The sequence below is a fragment of the Phyllopteryx taeniolatus genome, chromosome 7, assembly GCF_024500385.1.
Source record: "Phyllopteryx taeniolatus isolate TA_2022b chromosome 7, UOR_Ptae_1.2, whole genome shotgun sequence".
Classification (NCBI taxonomy): Eukaryota; Metazoa; Chordata; class Actinopteri; order Syngnathiformes; family Syngnathidae; genus Phyllopteryx; species Phyllopteryx taeniolatus.
This window is the reverse complement of record NC_084508.1, coordinates 17,297,865-17,322,714: the sequence shown is the minus strand read 5'-3', so window position 1 is coordinate 17,322,714 and position 24,850 is coordinate 17,297,865. Positions and strand designations below refer to the sequence as shown.

Here is a 24,850-nt window from a genome sequence, read left to right as displayed (position 1 = left end):
ACCAAGTGAACCGCATCACAGAGCTATCGAGGAAAACAAAATGCGGCAGAATATACTTCTATCTCAATGAAAAATGTTGTGTCGACCGACGTCTTGGCGCTCAACACACACTGCAGCCCGAACTTGGAGTTGCTCTTTTTGAACTGTAAGCTATAAAACCTCTTTCAAGGGTGTCTACAATCCTCCACAGGCTTACACGAACACCCCATGGCTAACGCTCGCTGAACAAGTAAACGAACTTGGAAAAAAGCACCCTGATTCACCCCTCATTATACTCGGGGACTTAAAAAAAGCTAAAATCAACTACAAACTCCCTAAATACAAGCAGCACATCGACTGTCCTACCAGGGAAAACAACATTCTAGACCACTGCTATACCACGCTAAATGACGCAACCGTGCCATCCCCTGTGCAGCTCTGGGCTCGTCTGATCACTGCTTAATTCACTTAATACAAACATACAGCCACAAACTTAAATGTGCGAAGCCTATGGTGAAAACAGTGAGTAAGTGGACCAATGATGCAAAGTTAGAACTCCAAGACTGTTTACAGTGCACAGACTGGAGTGTCTTTGAAACTTCAACTGGCAGCCTGGATGAATATACAGTGGCACATCTGATTATCAGTTTCTGTGAAGATGTGTGTGTACAAATAAAGACGTTTTGCACGTTAAAAAATAACAAGCTGTGGTTCACTGCTAAACTTCATCAACTTTGCCAGGCTAAAAAGGCCGCCTATCGAAGTGGGGACAGAGCCCTGTACAATCACGCTAGAAATAAGATGATAAAAGAAATTAACATTGCAAACAGAAATTCTGCAGAAAAGCTGGGAAAACAGTTTACTGCCAACGACTCTAAGTCAGTCCGGCGCTAACCAACTACAGGTGACCATACCCCCAAGTGGAGAACAAAAGGTGACTACTTGATCACCTTCTACTGCAGATTGGAAAAGGACACTAACACAGCACACCCCTGCCATACTACCAAGCACCATCACACCTCAGCCTTCTGCGTTGGCCATTTATGAGTAGGATGTGAGCGGCGAGCCCAGACCTTGTGTCCCCATACTGCCTCAAAGTCTGCGCGGGCCAGCTTGCTCCAGTCTTCACAAAGATCTCCAATAGATCTCTGGAACTGTGTGAAGTACCATCCTGTTTCAAACGCTCCACCGTCATCCCAATCACCAAGACACCTGCAATCTCGGTCTGAATGTCTACAGGCCTGTCCCCCTGACATCTGCACAGCTTTTGAGGATAATATAAATATGAGTAGGGTTGGGCATCAAGAATCGAGAACCGGTTGGAACAGGGACTAATGTTACGGTTCTCCAGGAATTGTTCAAATTTATAAATTTCGGTTCCCAGTTTTGATGCCTACAGTCCGCCTACCCTGAAGTGGCGAAAACCAACAAAGAAGAATGCACACTAAGACGTGCTTGTGACCAACGGCAGCGGCGAACAAAAGTGTGTCTTAACTTTGTTAAAATTAATGACCAGTCGCCTCAGTGCATTCCAAGATTATATTGTGCAAAGGAGGCTTTCGCAACGCGGATCTTCAGTGAAGTCAACGCTCAGTCAATTGGGTGAGTGAAACAATAAAATACATCTATGCCCACATTGAGGTAACAAGTTACAAACGGTTGGTTGCACTTTTGCACTGATGGTTTTTAGCCTTTGTCAATGTAAGAGCCGATGACAGGAAAAAAAAAAAAGCTTAACATTGAGCTAAAACTTCACTGTAGCAATATTACATCACTATGAATTGGGAGAAAATTCACATATCTGTTATCTCACAGTATCACAAACACTAACCTTGTGCCTCATTGGTGGGTAGGGAAAGGAATCAACGTTTTATAGAATTTGGTTCCATTCATTAAAAAAAAAGAAAAGAAAAAAAAACTACAAAAAATTCACAGGTGTCGTGTGAAGTTACTTTTCATGCCAAAATGCTGAGTTCCGGTGCATACCCTTCGGAATAAAAGGCTACAAGCCTAAAACAGGAAGTCAAGTTAAAACTTGCACATATAAACCATTTGATGTGATAAAACAGTCCCGAATAACAATTTTAACAATGATATATTTAACTTCTAGCTGAAACGTTAATTAGCCAGGATAAAAACTGAACACTAAGTCTACTCGCTCTTTACGCATTTCCACTGGCAAAAACAATTGCAACTAGCTACTATGAGGTATGATTTACGGCAGTGGTTCTCAACTGTTGTTAACCTGGGACCTGCATTTTCTATTGTTGCAAAGTCGTGACCCACTTTCATAGAAGGTAAGAATAATGAAGACTTTTTGGGGGGTTTAAAAATAGCCTCTGATAACATATTCACATTATATTCTACTTTTAAATGCAGTTTCCAATGAGTTTGCTGTACTGCCAAAGGCATATTGTTTGCCATGAGATCCGCCAGCTAAAGACTGAGCTGCACTGTATATGTTTACAGAGTAAACATGTGGCTCAAGCACAAGGAAGTCTAATTTCTTGTCACTTTCCTACGCTGTTCCGTGTGGAAACTTTGTACGCCTCTGTACTGTGACAAAAAAATCAGAATAGGAATAATACAGTGAGTGTAACATTTTTTACTAGCCGTCTGCGACCCACCCAAAATTGGTCCACAACTGACTTTGGGTATTAACCCACCAGCTTAGAATCACTGATTTACAGTGCCTGGTTAGCTGGAGTTCCAACCACGCTGAGCCGATACCAAATGTGTGAGCAGATTTGGAATCATGGTGTCACTGTAAGAAGTGAGGATAGATTGCTAGAAATAACACCAATGAACATACAGAATAATGTTAGCTTACTCTGTTGCAGGGTGTTTTCTTGCTGCCCTGGTTCATTTCCATGGCCAAGAGCCACATGCAAATAATTAAAGGGCAATTCTTATTTTCCTTCGTTGTTGTTGTTTGGGGTTCTTTTTCGGACTGATGCAGTACAGTGTGTTTTTCATGGTTTCTCATGACTACTGAAGCGGCACGACTTTGAAGTGGGAAACAGACCGCCAAAAAGCAAAGCCAGTAGCGCCAAGTACAGCAGTGCAGTGAAAAAGGAGCAAGAGAGATAACCATTTGATAACTTTTTGAGTAAGAAACTGCAGCACCTATAGTATGTGTGAACACAGTAAAGCCTGCATTGAAGGATTGTGCTATCCATGCTAAAGCATCACATTCATGAAGATTTCACCCTAAAACCAGAAATAATCTAACAAATAAATTAAAAAAAATACATCAAGGTACTGTCTATGCAATCTCCTAATTTACAGAACCCCTTAAAGAAACACTACAAAGCATGACCATGAAAATGAAAATACACCCACTTTAAATGAAAAAAAATCATGACGCTCAGTTTTGATGGACACTGTCATAAAGGTATTAATTTAACATGTACGCCATTGTGATGGTGTAGAACTGCACTGCATACGGAGACCTATATGAACAAAGTTCACACAATATTAACAAGTTAATATTAGAGTAATAGAAATCAGTTATACCTTTTTCAAAACCAAGTGTTATCATACATCATTGTACTGGAGCTCCTAAATGTGTGGGTGGGTTTTCCAATGCGTTTGAATTCCAGATTGAGATTTTCCTTAAATTGCTATACAAATCCTCATTTGGTCATTTTTCAGTTGCAAAGCTTACTTTCCTTGTATTGTTTACTATCAAGCCACATTCAAAATGCTCAGAATTCAGCTTTATACTGCTTAAGCAACATATATGGCCACTACGGACACTCTGCTCAAAGCAAATTATTAAATAAATATTAAATTATTTATTGAGTATAACTCTGACTCAGGAAATGTGATTAACGATGTGGTGCTGCAGGAGATGGTACTGAGTCTACTTTTGAAATTTTATGACCTGGATCCTTCCAAATGAAAATTTGAGTTGATCCCAAACCCCTAGGTCGAGATCACATGCTGTAGCTCTACTGCCATACTGGGTATTATTTTGCTAAATGTGTGTGGCGGCACGGTGGACAACTGGTTAGAGCGTCTGCCTCACAGTTCTAAGGACCGGGGTTCAATCCCCGGCTCCGCCTCTGTGGAGTTTGCATGTTCTTCCCGTGCCTGCGTGGGTTTTCTCCGGGCACTCCGGTTTCCTCCCACATCCCAAAAACATGCATGGTAGGTTAAATGACAACTCTAAATTGCCCGTAGGTGTGAACGTGAGTGCGAATGGTTGTTTGTTTATATGTGCCCTGCGATTGGTTGGCAACTAGTTCAGGGTGTACCCCGCCTCCTGCCCGAAGATAGCTGGGATAGGCTCCAGCACTCCCGCGACCCTTGTGAGGATAGGCGGCTCAGAAAATGGATGGAAATGTTTGTGTTAGTGTGTGTACATGCGTGCACGCCCTTGCGTGTGTGTGTGTGTGTGAGTGTGTGTGCGCGCGTGGTGATGAGGCCTCGGCCCCATGGCAGTCCAGAAGAGTTTGAATATTGAAATAAGGACAAAAGCAAGTGGACACCCCAGGAAAATCTAGGCCATGGAATTCAATTAGCCATGTGAGGCAAACAAACCAGCTCTCACATACACACACACACACACACACACACACACACACACACAAGGTCTCTATTGATTCCAAATTCATATGTAATGAATTGTAATTGAAAAAAAACCTCACTCTGGAACAACACTGACTGACAAAGCTTTGCCACCGCAAACATCCAACACACTATCAGTAGGAAAACAACACACACTTACACATGAACATGAGTCTGTAACAGTAACCACGTAGAAGCTTCCACCTCATCAAATGTGTCAAATCAAAGGCTTAAAGAATAAAACAACACATTAGCAACAAACTATGATGATAAAATATAAGAAGCAGTTGAACAACTGTTTCCTTTTGGTTCTAAAATTCTCATATATAGTGGAAATTAAATCCCAACACAATTAAAAATGCATGAACCTTCATTTAACCAGTAGAGAACAGACATACCACAGGCCGTGGTGCTCTGACAGGTCTGGAGTGGGCAATCAAACGGGCCAGGGTGTCCTCTTCACCCGGCCGTTCAACTACATGAGCATCGTACGCCACCACAATGGACACCTCCTGCATCATCTTGGCTCCTGCTCGCTCGTAACCACCCACAAGGAGGAAGCGGAAGAGATAAGTGAAAATGAGGAAGAAAGCGTCAAAGAATAGAGAGGAGTGCAGCAGACAGCTCTTGCTTCTCTCTGATAGCAGAGGAGACGACTGGCTGCTTTCAAGAGTCTCACAGGAGTTGAGCCCCGCCCACTGAGCGGAGGGTGGCGGGGGAAAGTGAGTGAACAGTACAACACACCTGTTTGTTTCCCACCCCCCTTGCAACACTAGCAGTGCACGACAAGGATGATGATGACTTGGCTTTTTCTTCTTTTCCGCTGACTGAGTCCTCATCATTTCCTCCCCATTTTAGACAGAACTAGGGCTTTGTTCACACCTATGCTAGAGGCACATAAAAGGAAGTTGTCAAGCGCTATGAAATTATTGCTATATGATGCCAAAACAACCAAAGAACAAAGGAGCTCCTCCCACTTTACAGATACACACTAATGACTGAATTGCACTGTTTATTTTGCTCCACAAACTACTGAAGCTGTACAATGTACATGTGCAAAATAAATACTATATCTTTAAAGAAAGTAATTTCTAATTGAATTAGTCTTATACTACCAAGCCGGTGAAATCTGTATCCCATGTCATTTTGTATGGGTGTTGCAGCGAATTAACTGCTTTGAACAATGAACTTGTTGTTGCCACAGTTATGTAGTAATTGTCAGGCATAATTACTTAAAATGTGAAGGAATGCACAAATGTATTTTTGTACATATTAGACTAAACTATTACTCAAGGCATACTTCCAAACCTCAATGTTCCTTCAATTCTAATAAACTTGATGTAGATTCTTTGAATGTGCACAAATCGTAACGCATGTAGACAGCAATGTTGAGTAAAGGAAAGATCGAAGAGTCGAAAGCTGAGCACATATGACTTTTGAATACATAAGTCATCACACTCGCTTCAGTCCAAAGGATGCCTAAGATGCTGAGAAATTCAAATACTTCCCATAATCCTCAAAAAGCTAAGCCACCCGACTACCAGTGCTGATCAAGCCAAGGTGGCAAGGAATGCTTTCGCTATTTTAAGCAGCTTACACAGTTCAGCTTATCAGCTTTATACGTTGACAGAGAAAAACATGTAAAAAAGGAGGGGGACTGAAGAGAGAATCATGGATCCCAGATTTTTCTGTCAATTTTTTCCCCCTCTCTCTGATTAGCTGCAGACACAATTATGTTTATGTCAAAATGGATCGATGGACCAGCTACAGTATTTGAAATTATGGTGCTGCTGTTTCATCTGTGTTGTGACAGATGTGGCATGTGAATTCACTGTTCTTGTAGCCGATTTTTGACTAGATGGCTATAGCCACTTGAATATCTTCAGTCAAGGTGAACATTTTTGGGGAAGGTGGGAATGTTTTGTGGTTATTTCCTTTGTGAACCCTTTATTGTTTTATATACAGTACCTAAAATTAGCTGTTTTGTCTCATTTACTGGGTTACAATTTTACATCAAAGTTACATTCAGATTTATATTCAGCTTTGGTGTCTAGGAGAAACTCAGTCAGTATGTTTCACTTTATATGAGTTCACAATTTAGCCTTTTAACAGTGGAGGCAAATGCTTCTCACTGGCTAAAATGGCCTCATGGTTAGGAATTAGAGCAAAACCTATTGCTTGAACATGTGCTTGACAGTATGCAAATTTAGTTTTATCAGTTTTTTCATCCCACAATAGTGCAAACATTTACCTTTAAAAATACTTGGTCAATCAAACCATTTTTACTGAAATGTGAATATGTTTGGCGAGATGATATGGATTGACTTAGCATTCAGAAGCAAAAATACTGTAATTGTGTTGTGGAAGAGGAAGACTCAATTTTCTCTAATTTGTTCTTATCCATCTCCTCTCTTCCCAGCTTCTCATTCGGAACAACCTGCTCTATTTCGTATTGCCCACAGGGAATATGCTATTTCAAAAGTTGAAGAGTGACTTGTCTAAAAGTGGACAGTTGAAGGAAAATGTTTCACAGGATGGAGGCTTGAGAAAATTCACTTTGAGGACAACAGCTTTGTCTGCCAAAAAAAGATACATTTTCTTTTAAAGGCTAAACAACCTAACAAGTTTTACCCGGAATCTAAAATTTTTTCCCAAGTAACCATTGGGTGCGTCAATGTGTACATCATCACAAAAAGTATCAACGCAAAAAGAAAAACTAAGTTCAAGAGTTGTCTCATGAGCTTGTGCATGAAAGACAACATATCACTGTGTGTGAATTATTATTATTCTTTTTTTTGTGGAAGTGAAATTCTAAAGTCAAGAATGAGATTTCATGTTACTCAGTACTGTATTGCATAAGAGAGCAAAAATGCTACTAAATCACCAGCGATAGACTGTATCAAGAGACACTCCAACAGTCATGTGTGGCACAAACAAGCTTTCAAACACATTACTACATCCCAACAACTTGAAACCCACTCACAGTCAATCCTCCCAGTTCAAATGGATATTTGACTTCCACAGCAGTCAATGGCAATGAATGAGTTAAGTCACTCCAGTCTTTGGATAGGAGAATAAAAAATGCCTGATATCTAAAATATTAACTGTATGTAGTTTCAAGGAGAGCAACAAGGGAGTGACTGGAGAGAGGGGGAAAGTGTGGAGGGGAAGTTCTTATCTATTTCATCCACAGAAAACTCCTTTATCTCTCTCTCTCTCTCACACACACACGCCTCACAGACACAAAATCAAATGCATTACATTGTGTACTAGTTTGGGTCTCTGTTGACCTCAGCAAATTCCCTAAATGCCAGAAGTCACATTAAAGTTAAGAGGGGGATGATAACGTGTTTGTAGGTGGGCACATAGGGGAATCTCAATGAAAGTAAGAAAATTACAAACACGATTCATGGAAGGCACATGATATCTGATAAAACTGGAATAAAGTCAATAAAGATGAACAATATTGCTCAAAAACAAAAAGTTATTTAAATTGAAACTGATTGAAAGAAAGTTGAAAGAATGTGATTGAAATTTTATCATAATGAACAGCAGCCCTACGTGTAACCCTTGTGTTCTTTAGTAATAGCTAAACACATTCCAGGCTGAAGTCAAGGCTTGTCTAAAAGGAAGACTAGCGCTTGTTGCACACGCTTATAAAGGACCAAACCTTTATGTTGCAAGCTTGTTCCATCAGCCTCCTGGCGTTCTCTGCAGCTCTGTAGCGTTTGGGGAGCTGGACTCTGAAGAACTTGAGAGCCCCTTCAAAGTCTGCCGTCAAGAGATCCTCCTTGGATGTCTGCAGGGACACAGGTGGGGTCAGGTGAAGAAGGAGAGACAAATATTCGTCACACCTGTTTTTTTCTTTTCTTCACTTTTACTTGTTTTATGTATTTCACTTCAAAGGAAATAAATGCACTTATTGATCGTAACATTACACAAATGCACAATATGGACATGTATGGATCACAGAAGCAATTTGTGACCATTTTGCATTCTTCATTAAACACACACACACACAGTATAACAACTTATTACCTCACACAGGCCACAGAAGAAACCATAAGATTTGTCTCCACTATGGAAACTCTGAATTCACAGGAAATGTAATATTTAAAAAAAAAAAAAAAAAAAACACTTGGTCATTGGTGATCAGTTTACCATATGGATAATATGCATAGTGATATGGATCATAGTAATGTCTATTAGTGCGACCTTTGCTTGCTTCTGTGCCTTAGTCAATGTGGAGGGAATTACGAACAGTTCCAAATACCAGTCAGCACAAAACCTTCAGACTTCTGCGAGAAAGAAAGAAAAAAAGGACGGAAAAGCCCAATAGAATAGCTGAACTTCCTTCCTTCCTTCCTTCTATCCATCTATCCATCTTCTTCTTATTCAGGGTTAGGTCCGCAGAGGTAACAGCTTAAGGATAAGTGGCGCTAAAATATGTAACTATAATCCATAACATTACGCATGTTATCCATATGATAAGCTTGTCACCAAAGACAAAGGGAATTTTAAATAAATATTAAGTTTAGAACTTAGAAAGGTTCCAGGACTGGTGTCACAAGATTCATTTCAAATTCAAACTACAAACTAAGAGTTTTCCCCTTCAGTGTGGGCCAGACGATTAACCAGCACATCTACAAAGTGATCCTGTGGCATTTGCTAATCTCAGTTTGTGAGAAGAGGCGAAAGGTGTGGCAGGACAACTCATGGCTGCTTCACAGTGACATCGAACCTGCTCACAATGCCCTGCGCATTTGACAGTTCCTGGCTGAGAAGAACATTGCCGTGCTGAAGCAAACGCCCTTCTCACCTAACCTGGCTCTAAGTGATTTTTTTTTCCCCCCTTATCCCCAAACTCAAGGGGGTCATCATGGGGACTCTTTGGCTATGATGAAACTGCAGAGGATCCGGGTAGGATCATTCCAGGAGTGCATGAAGGCTAGGCAGATAAAGCTGGAAAAGTGTGTTAAACTTCACAGGATTTACTTTGAAGGGAAAAAATCTTAGTAGTTTGGGTTTGAATTCTTTCTTTTGTGACACAACACCGGGAACTTTTCTGACATATCTCGTATATACATACACAAGTTCCAACTCACTATACATACAATAAACCCAATTTCATAGTTAATGACATCAACTGAATAATTAAAAAAGCCTGGAATTTGTGAGACTAGTGACATACCAATCTTAAAGTTACCATATTAAACTTAATGAAGACCATAAAAACACATGGACAATTTTGCGATGGGCAGGACACATGCAACAGTTGCCAAACATGACTTAGTGAACAGTTAAATATTCCAAAGGATGTCATCCATCCATCCATTTTCCACACTGCTTATCCTCACTAGGGTCACGGGCGTGCTGGAGTTGATCCCAGCTGACTCTGGGGGTACACCCTGAACTGGTCACCAGCAAATCGCAGGGCACATATAAACAAACAACCATTTGCACTCACATTCACACCTACAGACAATTTAGAGTCTTCAATTAATCTACCATGCATGTTATTGGGACATGGGAGGAAACCGGAGTACCCGGAGAAAACCCACGCAGGCACGGGGAGAACATGCAAACGCCACACAGGCGAGGCCAGATTTGAACCTGGGTACTCAGACCCTTGAGGCAGACGTGCTAACCAGTCATCCAACGTCCCGCCCAAGGAATGTCATAAATAAATCAAAACTAGAACAACACTATTTACTGCAATGACGACATTGTGATCATTGGCCGGATAGCATAAGTAAAGGTGATTTTAGAAGGGGTAATATAACCAAATGCCAAAACACACGTCAATACCACCATCTTGTGGGGGAACTCAATTAGTGAGTGTCAACTAGGTTCTACCTTAGACAACCAACTTACCGTATAATGAGGCACTGAAGTGCAGAGATCACACATACAAACATATTACTTAAAGATACAGATATTAGGTTATCAGCTGGACAGAGAGAAGCTGATTGCATGAATGCCAAAGCCCTTTCCTCCACTCCTTTGAACGCTAAACATGGAATATTCCCAGTCCCCACTCTCACCGCCAGCAGCTTGGGGACAAAGAGTCGATGTCCCATTCCAAGGAGATCCATCACTTTGCAGAAGGAATCTGCTGAGGCCTGACTGCTTTGGGCCTTTTCTTCTTCCGTTCTCTCTCCATCCTCCACTGCCCTTCGCACTGCTGGAAGTTGCAGAGGAGGTGTCAGGGCCGAAAGAGGAGGGGGAGAGGGCAAAGCTGAGGATATAGGAGAAAGTGGCGAGGTTGGAGAGGGCAAGGGAGAAGAGCAGTCCCTCTTTGGGGTTAAGGTGTCGTATGACTCCAGCGTGTCGTCCAAAATGTCCCACTTGGTCTGTATGAGTTAGAGAACAGATGAACTCGTAGCAAAATGTAGTTATCCACTGAGGAGTCCAACTGGTGTCGTTCTGCTGAGTGAAGACTCTGGACTACTAGGTCAGAGGACACTATATGACCACATCCGCAGGCACAGACAATGTTAATAACAATAATAATAATAATGTTGAGAAGACTGAGTCTTCATCCCACCACCGTCAGAGCCCAGAAGTGACAATTTGTTGCACCACTGTTACAGTAAGAAAATTAGGAAGAGAAGTTGTTTCTTGCATAACGCCGTATTCTACCTGCAAGCCGCTCTTCACTTGCTGCACTCACAATCGCAATCCGGTATGCCGTTGCTAAGCAACAAAGCTGCTCAACACGTGGGTTGCTGCTCCAACAAACTGCAGTAATGGAAATGTACACTGCCTTTTTCTTATTTTACAAATTCTCCTTCAGTAAACATGACAGAAAAGCTGTAAATGATCAAGGCCCAGTTCATGTGGGATGACACAACAAAGTGGCCAATCCTTTTTGGAACGGGCTTCCAATTTGAGGGCTGCACCTGGAACGAAGCTGACAATATTCCACAATTTCTTTGAATTGCAAAATCAACCAAAATATAGAAGTAGGAATCCTTTCACGAGAGAAGCAGGAAGGAGACTTTGCTGTGGCGGTATGGCACTGTATAGAGAGGAGGTAGAAAAACATCTAACTCAAAGAAGTACAGTTGCTGTGCAGAAAACAGTACGGACTCCAGTGTTCCTCAAGCAGATCTTCATTAGCAGTTGCTCTGTAGCGGTCTGCAGATCCAGATTAGACGGAAAGTCACTTCATTCCCAACAACACAGGCTAAATGGATGCATCTGTGAGTCAGTGGCTTGTGTCATCAAGAGCGATTGTTCTGGTCAGCAACTGGGGCGAGCCAAAGCAAAAGAAGAAAAAAAGCATGAAAACACACAGTGTTTTCAGACCACTGCCGGCTTTGCTATCACTCTCTCTTTGTGATGCTAACAGCTAATGATAGCAGCTTGCAGGGCATGTCTGTTACAATCCAGTTGGCGGTGGGAGGTAGCGTGCTGCAAAAATATAAATTCAGCAGACGACTAAAAATGTGGAGGCAGAGGTTGTGGGTCAAAGCGTAGAGGCAAAATGAAAACCTGGAGGAGATGACAAGAGGCTCCACACAGCTATCTGTGTTGGTAAAGTAGAACAAAATGTAAAAAAACAAAAAACAAAAACAAAAAAACCAAAAAAAAAAAAACTAAATGAAAAAAAAAGCTTTATTCCTCCATGTGCAGATCGCTGATGGTCCACCTTACATTCTGGGAGTGAAGAGTGATGTGGATGATGACTGTAAACCAAGAAAGGGAGGGCGCTGGACCCAGATGGAGGGAGGGGGATGAGAGTGTAGAGGAGAACACGAGGGAGGGAGAAGAAGGGGGCCCGGGGATAGAATGTCGTCATGGCTGGCCAATAGGAGGCCGGTAGTGGAATCCTGTTCCACCCACCTCATGTCTTCATTTCAGTATTGCATCCACTCTGTATGTCTTTCTGGTACAAAAATATTGCAGAGGAATGTAGAATTATTTTAGCATAAAACATAAATAGCATCCGAAAAATGTACATGAAAAAGTATTTACCCCGCCTTCTCAAATTCTTATTTTTTGCAGTTTTCTCACTTTAATGTTTCCTCAAAGAAATGGAAATATCTGACAAATTTAATCCAAGTAAACATATATTGCAGTTATTAATTGGTGATTTAGTTTAAGTTAAAAAATATATATATTTAAAGCTACCTGGCCTTGTGTGAAAAAGTAATTGTCCCCCTTGTTATATTCATCCATCCATTTTCTGAGCGGCTTATCCTCACAAGGGCCGCGGGAGTGCTGCAGCCCATCCTAGCTATCATCAGGCAGGAGGCGGGGTACACCCTGAACTGATTGCCAGCCAATCGCAGGGCACATATAAACAAACAACCACTCGCACTCACATTCACACCTAGGGCAATTTAGAATCTTCAATTAACCTTGTTATATTATCAAATCAAATATTTGCGAAAGCTGAGTTCATTTTGACTGACCACAACCAAGCCTGATTAGATCTGCAAGAAATCACTTAACTAGAACTTGTCTGACAAAACGAAGTTGGCCAAAAGATCTCAAAAAGCACAACAAAAGGCCATGATCCAAAGAAATTCAAAAACAGATGAGAAACAAAGCAAATGTCATCTATCAGTCTGAAAAGGTTTACAAAAGCCATTTCTCAAGCTATAGAACTCCATTGAACCACCTTGAGAGCCATTATCCACAAAGGGAGAAAAACATGGAACAGTGGTGAACCTTCCCAACAGTGGCTGGCCGACAAAGATTGACGCAAGACCACAGTGACGACTCATCCAGGAAGTAACAAAGGAAGCCAGGAGAGCATCTAAAAAACAGCAGGCGTCCCTTCTGCTTGCTAAGGTCAGTGTTCATGAATTAACAAAAGGAGAGACGAGGTAAAACGGGATACATTGCAGAGTTCCAAGGCAAAAATAACTACTAACCAAAAAGAACATCAAGGCATCATACATTTGAAATAAATAAATAAATAAAATAAAATTAGTGCAAGAATTAAACTTGTTCTTACTTTTGCATTTTCTAATCCTGTATGTATTTTTCACTATCACGAAACAACACACACTTGCCAGAAACAGAGACTGTCAATTGTTCAAAATATAATAAATTGAAACTAGGGATGGACTATTTATTGAGGAAAACTTCATGTCATCTCTACATGCATACGACTTGTGCGGCAATGCAAGACCACAGCAATAATTAGCTGTGCAAGCGATAGACAACATGATTCTCCTAGAATCTGATCTTGTGAGGCCAACAGAAATGAAATTATTGCACTGCACTGATTTCAGAAGTGGTCATCATTGTGAACACCATCATGGACCAATGACCCTAAAACAATTTGCAATATAGTGCACACTAGGGAATTTATTATTCTCATAATTACAATTGGGAGTTTAAATAACGTATGCCAATTGTGTTCTTCAAGAATTGATGGGTTCGCCTGTGTGGAGTTTGCATGTTCTCCCCGTGCCTGCATGGGTTTTCTCCGGGTACTCCGGTTTCCTCCCACAGCCCAAAAACATGCGTGGTAGGTTGATTGAAGACTCTAAATTGCCCGTACATGTGAATGTGAGTGCGAATGGTTGTTTGTTTACATGTGCCCTGTGATTGTCTGGCGACCAGTTCAGAGTGAACCCCGCCTTTCGCCCGAAGATAGCCTGGTTAGGCTCCAGCACGCCAGCGACCCTTGTGAGGATAAGCGGTACTGAAAATGGATGGATGGATGGATGCAAAAAAATAATAATAATCCAAACCTACAAGTACACGGCCCTGTGCCCTGTTAAAACTTAACTGTGGTTTATCATACCAGAGGTAAATTTCTCGAGCCAAACCCAGGGCTTATACTGCCACACTTGTTCTCAATCAAGATATTACTTAAATAGGACCTGCTTGATAAAGAGAAGTAGACCAAAAGATCCTCATAAGCTAGACATTATGCTGAGATTTAGCGAAATTGAGGAACAAATGAGAAAGAAAGTGAGATCTACCAGTGTGGAAAAGGTTGTAAAGCCATTTCTAAAGCTTTGGGACTCCAGCAAACCACAGTGAGAGCCATTATACAAAAATGGCGAAAACAGAACCGTGGTGAACCTTCCCTGGAGTGGCCAAACGACCAAAATTACCCCAAGAGCACAGCTACGACTCGGTCACAAAAGACCCCACAACAACAGCCAAAGAACTGTGGGCCTCATTTGCCTCAGTTAAGGTCAGTGTTCATGACGCCACCGTAAGAAAGAGACTGGACAAAAGTGGCCTGCATGGCAGAGTTCCAAGATGAAAACCACTGTTGAGCAAAGGCGCGTCTCAATTTTGCCAGAAGACAACTTGATGATCCCCAAGACTTTTGGAAAAATACTCTGTGGTCTGATGAGACTAAAGTTGGAAAATTCCTCCACAGCGCTGTGAGAGACTCATTGCAAGTTATCGCAAATGCTTGATTGCAGTTGTTGCTGCTAAGGATGGTGATCTAACCAGTTGTTAGGTTTAGGGGGCATTCACTTTTTCCACACAGGGCCATGAAGGTTTGCATTTTTTTTCTCCCTTAATAATAAAAACTTTAATTTAAAACTGCATTTTGTGTTTACTTGTGTTGTCTAAAATGTGTTTAATGATGGGAAACAAGTGTGACAAAACATGCAACAAAATAATAAATCAGGAAGGATTTTTCACACCTCTATATATAACAGAGAATGGCTGGTTCTCAATGTGGTTTTAAAGGTTCTGCAATACATTAACAAATATGATTGATGATTGTCCACAATGAACCATCAATATAGAATATGAATGTGCTGAATGAATCGATACAACCGCAAGGAGATCTGGTAACAAAACAAACAGGAATTCCACACCACTTAGACAACAACAAAGTGGCTGAGGAAACCTTACACTCATTTTAGGTTGTGGGTTCTGTTTTGGTTTACTGACATTATTATTTTATCTTTTCTCAGAATGGACAGGTTACAGATACAAGTGCACATTGCATTCTCAGCACCAAAATGTATACATGTTTACCAACTGTCAGGTGATCACAGTTGTACATTTAACTTTCTTAGTTCCGTAATTGGTGATAAGAGACCATATACCATGCACACTACATAGGACACAAGGCAGAGAGGTTAACCGTGCATGCCCTCGTCCCGTGTATCAATTGTATAAAATCATAAAGCATAACATGGAAGAACAAAAGACTGAACATAAAACTGTACTATCCCTCAACTGCAGCTACTACAACTGGACATCAGGTGGTAAAAAATACCAAATGAAGCTGTTAAGGGGACTCTACCTCCAAAGTTCAATTCTACAAAGCATCACTAAAGCACTGAACATGGGGTACTGTGTATGCTCATGATCACTGTTGGATGGTGCAAGTCTGGGTTTAAGTGGTCAAACCGATACGTAGACAGGACATGTCAGTCAAATGTTGTTGGCAGTAACAAGTGAATTCTTTTCAATGTGACAAGTATCAATGAATGAGTTGAGCTACTAACCTTGAGCAGAGCCAAGGCAACATTGAAGATGATGTTCAGACCCTGGAAGACAAGGGATTTAAATAATTTGAGTAATAATGAGAATATAAAAACAGGTAAAAACGTTTTATTTGCTGCCATATTACAATCATGAATACATAAAAAGAAGATTCATGTGATTTTTTTGTTTGGAGTAGAATGTCTCTCACATCACTCATCATATATGTGATATCGACACAAAGAAAATGTAGATCTGGCAGCTCTGCGGGAACACCCACAAGTCCTTAGTCTCTATGATGAGTTCACATGGCAACACAGAGCTAAAAATATCCAAACAGCACTAAAAATAACGAGAGAGAGGGGGAGCGCTGTCTTTACACACTGATTTGAGTGTAAGACTCAAGATGGCGCTGCTATGCAGAGCTAGGATCAAAGAGATTTGCATGAAAAGAATGTGTGCGCCATGAAATGGATTTACAGGTATGTGGACAGGCAGGATAAATACACCAAAAGCAGGGTTGTGATTACAGACTGGGAACAGGACAGGCAGATTAGAAGGTGAAATAGAAATCCCATGGAAAGATGTTTCATGTTGAGAATGATAAGCTCATTCTGGCTTTTGTGTCTGTGGCTTTTTTTGTCACACATTCCCCAAAAGTAATTAAGTAAATATAATATGCATGTTAACCACTTATTTCCACGGTGACTAAGCAGTTAGTTGTGATCATGTAACTCTTTGTTATTGTTGTGTATAATATGCATGTTAACCACTTATTTCCACAGTGACTAAGCAGTTAGTTGTGATCATGTAACTCTTTGTTATTGTTGTTCAATTTGATTTTAAACTCTAGACCTCTGTACTGTATATCTCACAAGACCACAGCTCAGTGAGCATCTAAGAGGAAGTATTTTTCAAATGTTAATTTTGCACCGTTCAACTACTTATTTTTAACAGAACCGGAGCGCCGCGTCGATTGTGCTGGCCTGACACCGGCAGGCTGTCATTCTGCAGGCCTGTGGAAGTCCTTGCAAATTAAGGGACGAAAGAGTTGGACCATGCGGTCAGACATTTAGTACATGCGTCTGTCCAGGCTACTCAGTAAAATATAGCCAAGTAAATTATAAGTATAAAATCGTAATAAATTAAGATGAATGGACTGTAGAGTGCAATGTCATTCGTGCTTAGGCTTTATGCTAACTGCACAGTTTAGTAAAGGACTTATGTTGACACCAACCCTGGACCTAATTATTTGTATTCCCAATGGTGGGGATTTAGCAAGGAAAAAGTGAACACAGAACAGTGATAGAGAAAATGATACTTGAGGAGAACAGCTGTCAGCATAGCAGGAGATGAGAATGGAGGTTTAACAAACAGACTCTTATCATGCGGTTCACTGGCTGAGAAAAACCTGTGAAGCTTCTTATTGTTTTGCTGGAGGCCAGTGGGAGAGCAGAAAGAGTAGGAGGGATGGATGGATGGATGAAAAATGAATGAGAACATAGAGGAACGAAGGCTGAAAGACAGGTCAGGACAGACGAGAGGGGCAAAAATGTTTTAATTTTCACCAAAATGAGACAACATATTTTTGTAAGCGAAGATTTGAAAAGTTCAAATTGTTGTTGTTGAGTTGTTAAGGCTTGAGGGATACAAAAAAAAAAACATGCTGGTAAAGCAAATCTGTGTCTCAGTTGTAGCCGTTAATTTATGGAACAATTATGAGACAAAATTGAAAAGCTGTGAATAACTCGCTGTATTCAAAACAGAGGTTTAAAAATATAGTACTAAAATATATATATATATATAACTGTATAAAATGCAGAAATGTCAGAACTTCTGTATGTGTTAGTTTGAGGGTAACAAAAATATATGTAGAGTATGTATAATGTGTATGTAGGAGTACAAGGGTTAAATGACAGACGGTATGCTTTTTGTTTTATTTTATTATTGGGATACATCACGGTATATGAATAATCTATTGAGTATGAACATGTTAAGAGTCAAGATTTATGGACAACAAGGGGTGGGACTACAAAAGTTTTTTACTTCTTCCTACTCCCTTTAAACACGTAAACTGTGCCAAAAGAAGACATTTATTGATGTTCTTTTCCTTTCTTTTAAATGTATTTTTGTTATTATGAATGACCTGTGTTTATATGGTCAATAAAATCAAAATCAATCAATAAAGTTATTTCTCGACTGATACTTGTAGTTTCAAGAATTATGATGAAGAAATCAATACAACTATATTTTTCTTCACAGCACTACCTTTTCTTAAACTTTATTATGTAATTGCTTATGTTGGTGTGGTGATTAACACATTTGGCCTGTTGAAATTCATATTTCTCGCTGTCACTTAAGTAATGATGTAACAACCGTAAATAACAGAAATTTCACAAGAGTCTTTAAATATGCCAAGGCAGAACTGTTAACAAAAGTTATTTTCTATACCGCTTAATCCTCACTCAGGTGATGGGTGTGCTAGAGCCTAACCCCGCTGATTTTGAGCGAGAGGCGGAGTACACTGTGAACTGGTCGCCAGCCGATTGCAGGGTACATATATAAATAACTATTATAACTCACATTCACACCTATGGACGATTTAGAGTCTTCAATGCACCTAACATATATGTTAGGAAAGAAGCTGGGCTACCCGGAGAAAACGCACGCAAACTCCAGAACATGCAAACTCCACAAAGGAAGGCTGGGGCCCAGATTCAAACCTCAATACTGTGAGGACGTGCTAACCCCTCGGCCACCGTGAAAAATAAGAAGTTGAAAATACTGTATACTGTATGTATTCATCAATATAATGTTCTTCCTTATCACTTTTCTATAGAGGTTGATCGAAATTATAGTATATCTGTCCTATGATTGTTTTATAAAACAGTCAAAATGACTGCGGTTATAGAGGTCTTTTGTAATGCGGGGGATGGAACACTTGATCGCAGCAGTAGGTGGGATTAAAAATGTAATCAAGGAATATATTTTGCAATGCTACCTTTAATAGGTGGAATAAAGTGATTTGAGAGAAACAGTAATCTAATCCCTTGTGATGACACTATGAATAATTATAGGCATGAGATGCAGTGTTTGTAACGCGTTACACCAAAATTAGTAACGAGCAAAGTAACGCATTGCTTTCCCCGGGAGAGTAATCAGACTACAGTTACTTTTTTCTAAAACAGTAACAGTTACTTTTGAGTCATCAATGTATCTCACCAAGTACTGATTTGTGGCTGGTGACTCGAAAACTCGCAGCATTTAACCGTTCGAGCAGACTGCTCATCTCTCACTAAGTGGAAGATAGCGATTGGGAGGTGATTGTTGATTCTACAATAAACAGTGACGGTGCAGTACCATAAAAGTGAAAAGAAATGCACGATTTCACTATCTCCACACTATTTTTTGTTATTTTCCTTTGTAAAAAGTGTATTTGATTGTTATTACTTTTTATTTACACATTAAGAATACAGTTTTACTGGCTTTTTAAGTGCGCAATGCATTCAGGGTCATACCGAAGTGCGCGGTCATGGAGGTTAAGGACTGTCTCACTGAAGGACTTACAATACTTATCTTAAATAATATTTACAATGAAAGGTGAGTACTTTCAACTTAATTTTAGTTCGGGCTGTGAGCTGGTTTAACGCGCTGCACAGCTGACGTCACGTAAGTAAGTGCTTCTCCCGACCATCAATCACCCACAGCTTTGCTAGTTAAACAGGTGCGTAATCTTGTCACCTTTTCTCACTCTTCACATCAAAATTCCCATGGTGAGAGCAATGGTGTGTGTGTGTTTGTATTATCAAACCGCCACACACTTTTACGTTCACGCATGCACAAACACACACACACACACACACACACACACACATAGTTCATGGACCACAATCGGCATGCATCCATCCATCCATCCATCCATCAGTTAAGAGTCTTTAGAGAAGTGTACTGAGAATGGTGTGCTTGTTTACATTTAGTTACTTACTGTACTGTGATGTCATGTCAAGTCTGCACTATGTTGCTGATTTGTGGCTTCAACTACACTAATATTTAAGTTATTGGTTCATGTTGATGTAACAGTAACTTGTGTGGCGTACATTACCAAGTAATGGGTACAGTTAAGCTAATGCTTTTTTTGTACGGTGGATAACTGATATTCCTGCCACATGGCAGCAGCTGAAAGTAACTAAAAAGTAACTTTTTTCTAACGTAGTTGCTTTTGAACTCAAGTAATCAGCAAAGTAACTAAGTTACCTTTTCAAGGTAACTGTGGCACCACTGATGAGATGTGATATTAAGGAAAAGCTGAGCGAAGGATTTGTTTTGATGCTTTCATCTACTTAACCAAGTGGATATGATGGAGTTATTCTGTTGTAAAGGACGACTGTCTGTAGACAAGACAAATGTTATTAATGCAGACCATGCACTCAAATACCATCCATCCATCCATTTTTAACACCGCTTATCCTGGTTAGGGTCACGGGTCACTGGAGCCGATCCCAGCTGACTTCGGACGAAAGGCAGACGACACCCTGAACTGGTCGCCAGTCAGTCGCAGGGCACATGTAGACACGGACAACCATTCGCACTCACATTCACACCGTTACTGAGTGGGAACTGAACCCACGCTGCCCGCAACCAAAGTCAGACGAGTGTACCACTACACCATCAGTGACGCACGCGAATACCATTACACCCATTACTAATAACGTGTGTGTGTGTGTGTGTGTGTGTGTGTGTGTGTGTGTGTGTGTGTGTATATATATATATATATATATATATATATATATATATATATATATATATATATATATATATATATATTTAAAAAAAAGAAATCTCTAGCAAAAAAAAAATTATGACATTTTACATACACAATCTGCTTTCAGACCCAGATTAAAAATTCCTAATAGCTTTGTATTTACGATTTTATCAACCTAAAAGCCTGATAAGACCATCTTTATTGATTAGACAGTGTAAACAGATCAAATCAAAGGGCAGGGTACATACACTATCGACTGGCACTGATCGTGATATAGCTGTGCCTTCTCCTTAGGGCCTAGACACCTGCTGTGTATGATACAAACAACTCCCTTCCCGCTGTCGTTTTTTCCTTCGTCCCCCCCTCCCATTAATTGTTGACAACTGCCCATACTAACCATGGACTAACCTCTGACCATTCTGCCTTAAGGCGTCTTTATACTCCCGCGGTCGTGCGGCCGACAACGCCCGCTTTGTATCACGTGACCGACGAATTGCCCCGCGCGGCCCCTCTGCGGCTACCGGAAATGGCCAAAAAAATGCTGAGAAAACTACACTCTGTGGTGTCCTAGCCAATACCAGCTGTAGCGAAACCCCGACTTGGAGGTGAACTGCAGTACATTTTCAAAACTGCGCGCGTGGGTTGCACTTGAGTATAAAGGGAAACTACACGTGGGACGGCGGCAGTGCCGTCAGCGCGGTCACCGTCTGCGCGAGTATAAAGAAGCCTTTAGCCTTCCTTGACACTATTTTCCTTTAGAAAAAAAATTACTTTACCTTCAACCTTTCCTCGGAATTTCAGTTTAATATAGTGTACTGGGCACGGTCGACAACTGGTTAGCACATGTCCCTCACAGTTCTGAGGTCCAGGGTTCAAATCCAGCCTCCCCTGTGTGGAGTTTGCATGTTCTCCCCATGCCTGCGTGGGTTTTATCCGGGTACTCCGGTTTCCTCCCACATTTCAAAAACATGCATGGTACGTTGATCGCAGACTCTAAACAGTCTATTGGTGTGAATGTGAGTGAATGGTTGTTTCTCTCTGTGCCCTGCAATTGGCTGGCGACCAATTCATGGTGTACCCCGCCTCTCGCCCAGAGTCAGCTGGGAAGCGTTATGGGAAAAAAATAAATAGTGTTCTCCTTCCAACTGTACCTCACAAAGCAGCAGATCAGTGATGTGGAAAACCATGCAAAGAGGGAACTTGGCCGTGAAGAGAGTGAGGAACCACTGCGAGGCATACATATGCGCCTCCAAGTTCAGTTCTTGGAAATGGGACCACAGATCGGGTAGCTGCTCCTAGAAGAGAAGAGTATGGGGGTGGTGGTGTGGGGTGCGTGGAAAGACTTTATTAATAGGAAAACATAAAGTGAAAACAATCAGTGTAAACCAAATTCTGCAAATTGAGACAATAGAAATGTAGTTTGAGGTGATATAAATGTACAAAACAAAACATGTCTCAATAACATGCCAAAATAGCCCAAGGATCTGTTTTGTGGGCGCTGTCTTATTTCATACAAATGAGACAATGCTCATCCCATGCCCCTCAATTGTGGGTTGTACCAACTCGACTCAACTTGCATTATTACAATGACCAGGGGTGTAGCTGGAAGGTGGCCACTGGCTACTTGTGCTATGGCCGCAGTAGTGAGAAATTCCCCCATAAGGTTACAGTAGGGCCATAGGACAGGAAGCTGACAAGAAATTTACTTTACATTTTTTTTTATTTTAAATGCATCAATCTGGTGTACTTTGAGCGTGATATGGAGAACAATTATGTACAAACCACAATTCTAATAAAGTTGGGACATTGTGTAAAATATAATAATGAGAAAATACAATGATTTGCAAATCAATTTCAACCTATATGCAATTGAATACACTAAAAAGACAACATATTTAATGTTCAAACTGAAACTTTATTTGGTTCTTTTTTGCCGATATTCACATATTTTGAATTTGATGCCTTCAGCACGTACAAAAAAATAAAAGCAGCAACGGGCATGTTTACCACTGTGTTACATTACCTTTCCTTTTAAACACACTCAATAAACGTTCGCGAACTGAGAACACTAACGGTTGAAGCTTTGTAGGTGGAATTCTTTCCCATTCTTACTTGATGTACAACTTCAGTTGCTCAACAGTTCGGGGACCAATGGGAGACTGTTGCTCCAAAACCTGTATGTACCTTTCAGCATGACTGGTGCCTTCACAGATGTGCAATTTAGCCATGTCAGGGGCACTAACACACCACCATACCATCACAGATGCTGGCTTTTGAACTTTGTGCTGATAACAATCCGGATGGTCCGTTGTTGAACTTTGACTTTCGCTTTGTGTGGTAGAGTTTAACATGCATTTGTAGATGTTGCGATGAATTGTGTTAAATGACAATGGTTTTCTGAAAAGTTGCTGGGCCCATGTGGCAATATCCTTAGTAGTGAATACACAGTACTTAAAAACTATATTTGTCATTGACCCACATAATTTGTTTCTTTTCTTCTCACGTTTGCCAGGACATGTTAAATTAAAATGTAATGCAAAAAATAAATACAATACACAATACAATACCAACTAAATAGTAACCAACCTCTTATCACATGCAAATAACTGACACGCAATCTAGTCAGGCTCTTCATTACAATATTACCAAGCATTAATTCAGACTCTAGATTTCGGTCATATAGAAAAGACTGTATTGCTATGTACCTGCATGAGCTTCTCCAACTGATAGAACTTGCAGTGAAGATCTTCAAAGTTGTTCTTGTAGAGAGCTCTTAGGCCATACTCAAACATGATTTTCACCAACACACAAAAGGCCTGTTCCTCAGGCATCTGAAACAACAGTAAAACTGTAATATATATATATTTTTAAAGGTGAAATATTCCAAAGATATTCGTCACCCATGGTTTCCAGACATCAGGAATTCATCATTACTAAAGAAGTCCAGTAAGACAACCCAAAGGGGCACAAATCTGGTTTTAAATGACCTGCCTATCTTCAGGCCTATCAACCTGCCTTGTGTCTTAACATATGGGGGGGTTGGGCTTGATTTTACTGTATGACATTACGTCTGACTTAAAATAATTAAAGACAAATCAAATGTGTGAATAATAAAATTCTCTCACAATCACTCATATTCACACACACTCACTCACGCACACACACACACAGACAAACACGCAAGGTGGCATTTTATCTGTTACTGCGTGTTTGGGGCTGAATGTTCTGCAGGTGAACCTCATCCTATTCTTGACATCTCTATAACCTCTCCCTCGTCCTTATCTTAACCTGCCTGCCTTCTTCCTTGACACAACCTTACATCTGTATCTTGACTGCTAAACCTTCCACTCGTTTCATTTTCACTGTGTATTTGCTGTCCTCTGTACCTGCCATCTATGACTTTATCTTCTCATTTATTGTGCAACTGACTCTCCTCTCGCCTTAGTGTGTCCTGTTGACCTCTCCTGTCCCCCTCACCCTTTTGCCTCTTTAACCTTGGGGTCATTTGGACACCAAACAGACTTCCACCACCTGTTTTTCATCAATCTAAGACTGCTGTCATGTACGCTACTACTCCTCCATGTGTCTTCAGCCGGTTACCTCTAATACGTTTTTATTTTATTAAAACATACACACAGAAAGGATTAATAAAAAATACGATGATGAACTAAACTTTCAAATAATACATTTTGTTACTTTCAAAAAGAAGATTTTAAAAAGATGTGAGTGCATTCAAAGTAATTAAAAGTCTATTTATACATTATATAGTGCTATTGAATAAGAAACTATGTCCAAACCTTTGATGGAAGTGACAGTGGACCACTTCATACTCACAGGTCTGCAGTCGCAGATTCACCTATTCGCTGATTTTTCCCCCCAAAATGTTGTTCAGATTTTCTCACTATTTTTTATTTTTAATTCCCCCCATTTTTGTTTTTGTTTTTTCTTTGTAGGGGGAAAACAATCCCAATAATTATTATTGGAGGTTTATCTCTGCTTATTCAAGAATACTTTGGGTAAAATTAATAAATACACAAATAACATTGTATTTTTTTCAATGCATTTCTAATGGATGTCAATTATGGGCAGATTTTCACTATTCACGGTCCGGCC

The 24,850-nt window shown here is 40.4% G+C and overlaps 1 protein-coding gene across 5 annotated transcripts in view; it reads right to left on the bottom strand.

Moving 5' to 3' along the window:
- Positions 1 to 24,850, bottom strand: part of rabgap1l (RAB GTPase activating protein 1-like) — a 111,356-nt gene that overhangs the window by 10,405 nt on the left and 76,101 nt on the right. For 3 of the 5 annotated variants that reach the window (XM_061779016.1, XM_061779020.1, XM_061779018.1), the window contains exons 16-19: positions 23,443 to 23,568; positions 21,889 to 22,032; positions 15,999 to 16,040; positions 8,222 to 8,350 (exon numbers count right to left, since the gene is read on the bottom strand). In XM_061779016.1, the coding sequence (XP_061635000.1) occupies positions 8,222 to 8,350; positions 15,999 to 16,040; positions 21,889 to 22,032; positions 23,443 to 23,568 (441 nt within the window). Of the gene's footprint in view, positions 1 to 4,949; positions 5,228 to 8,221; positions 8,351 to 15,998; positions 16,041 to 21,888; positions 22,033 to 23,442; positions 23,569 to 24,850 lie in introns of those variants that run through there. The other 2 variants (XM_061779019.1, XM_061779021.1) reach the window with 2 other exon arrangements.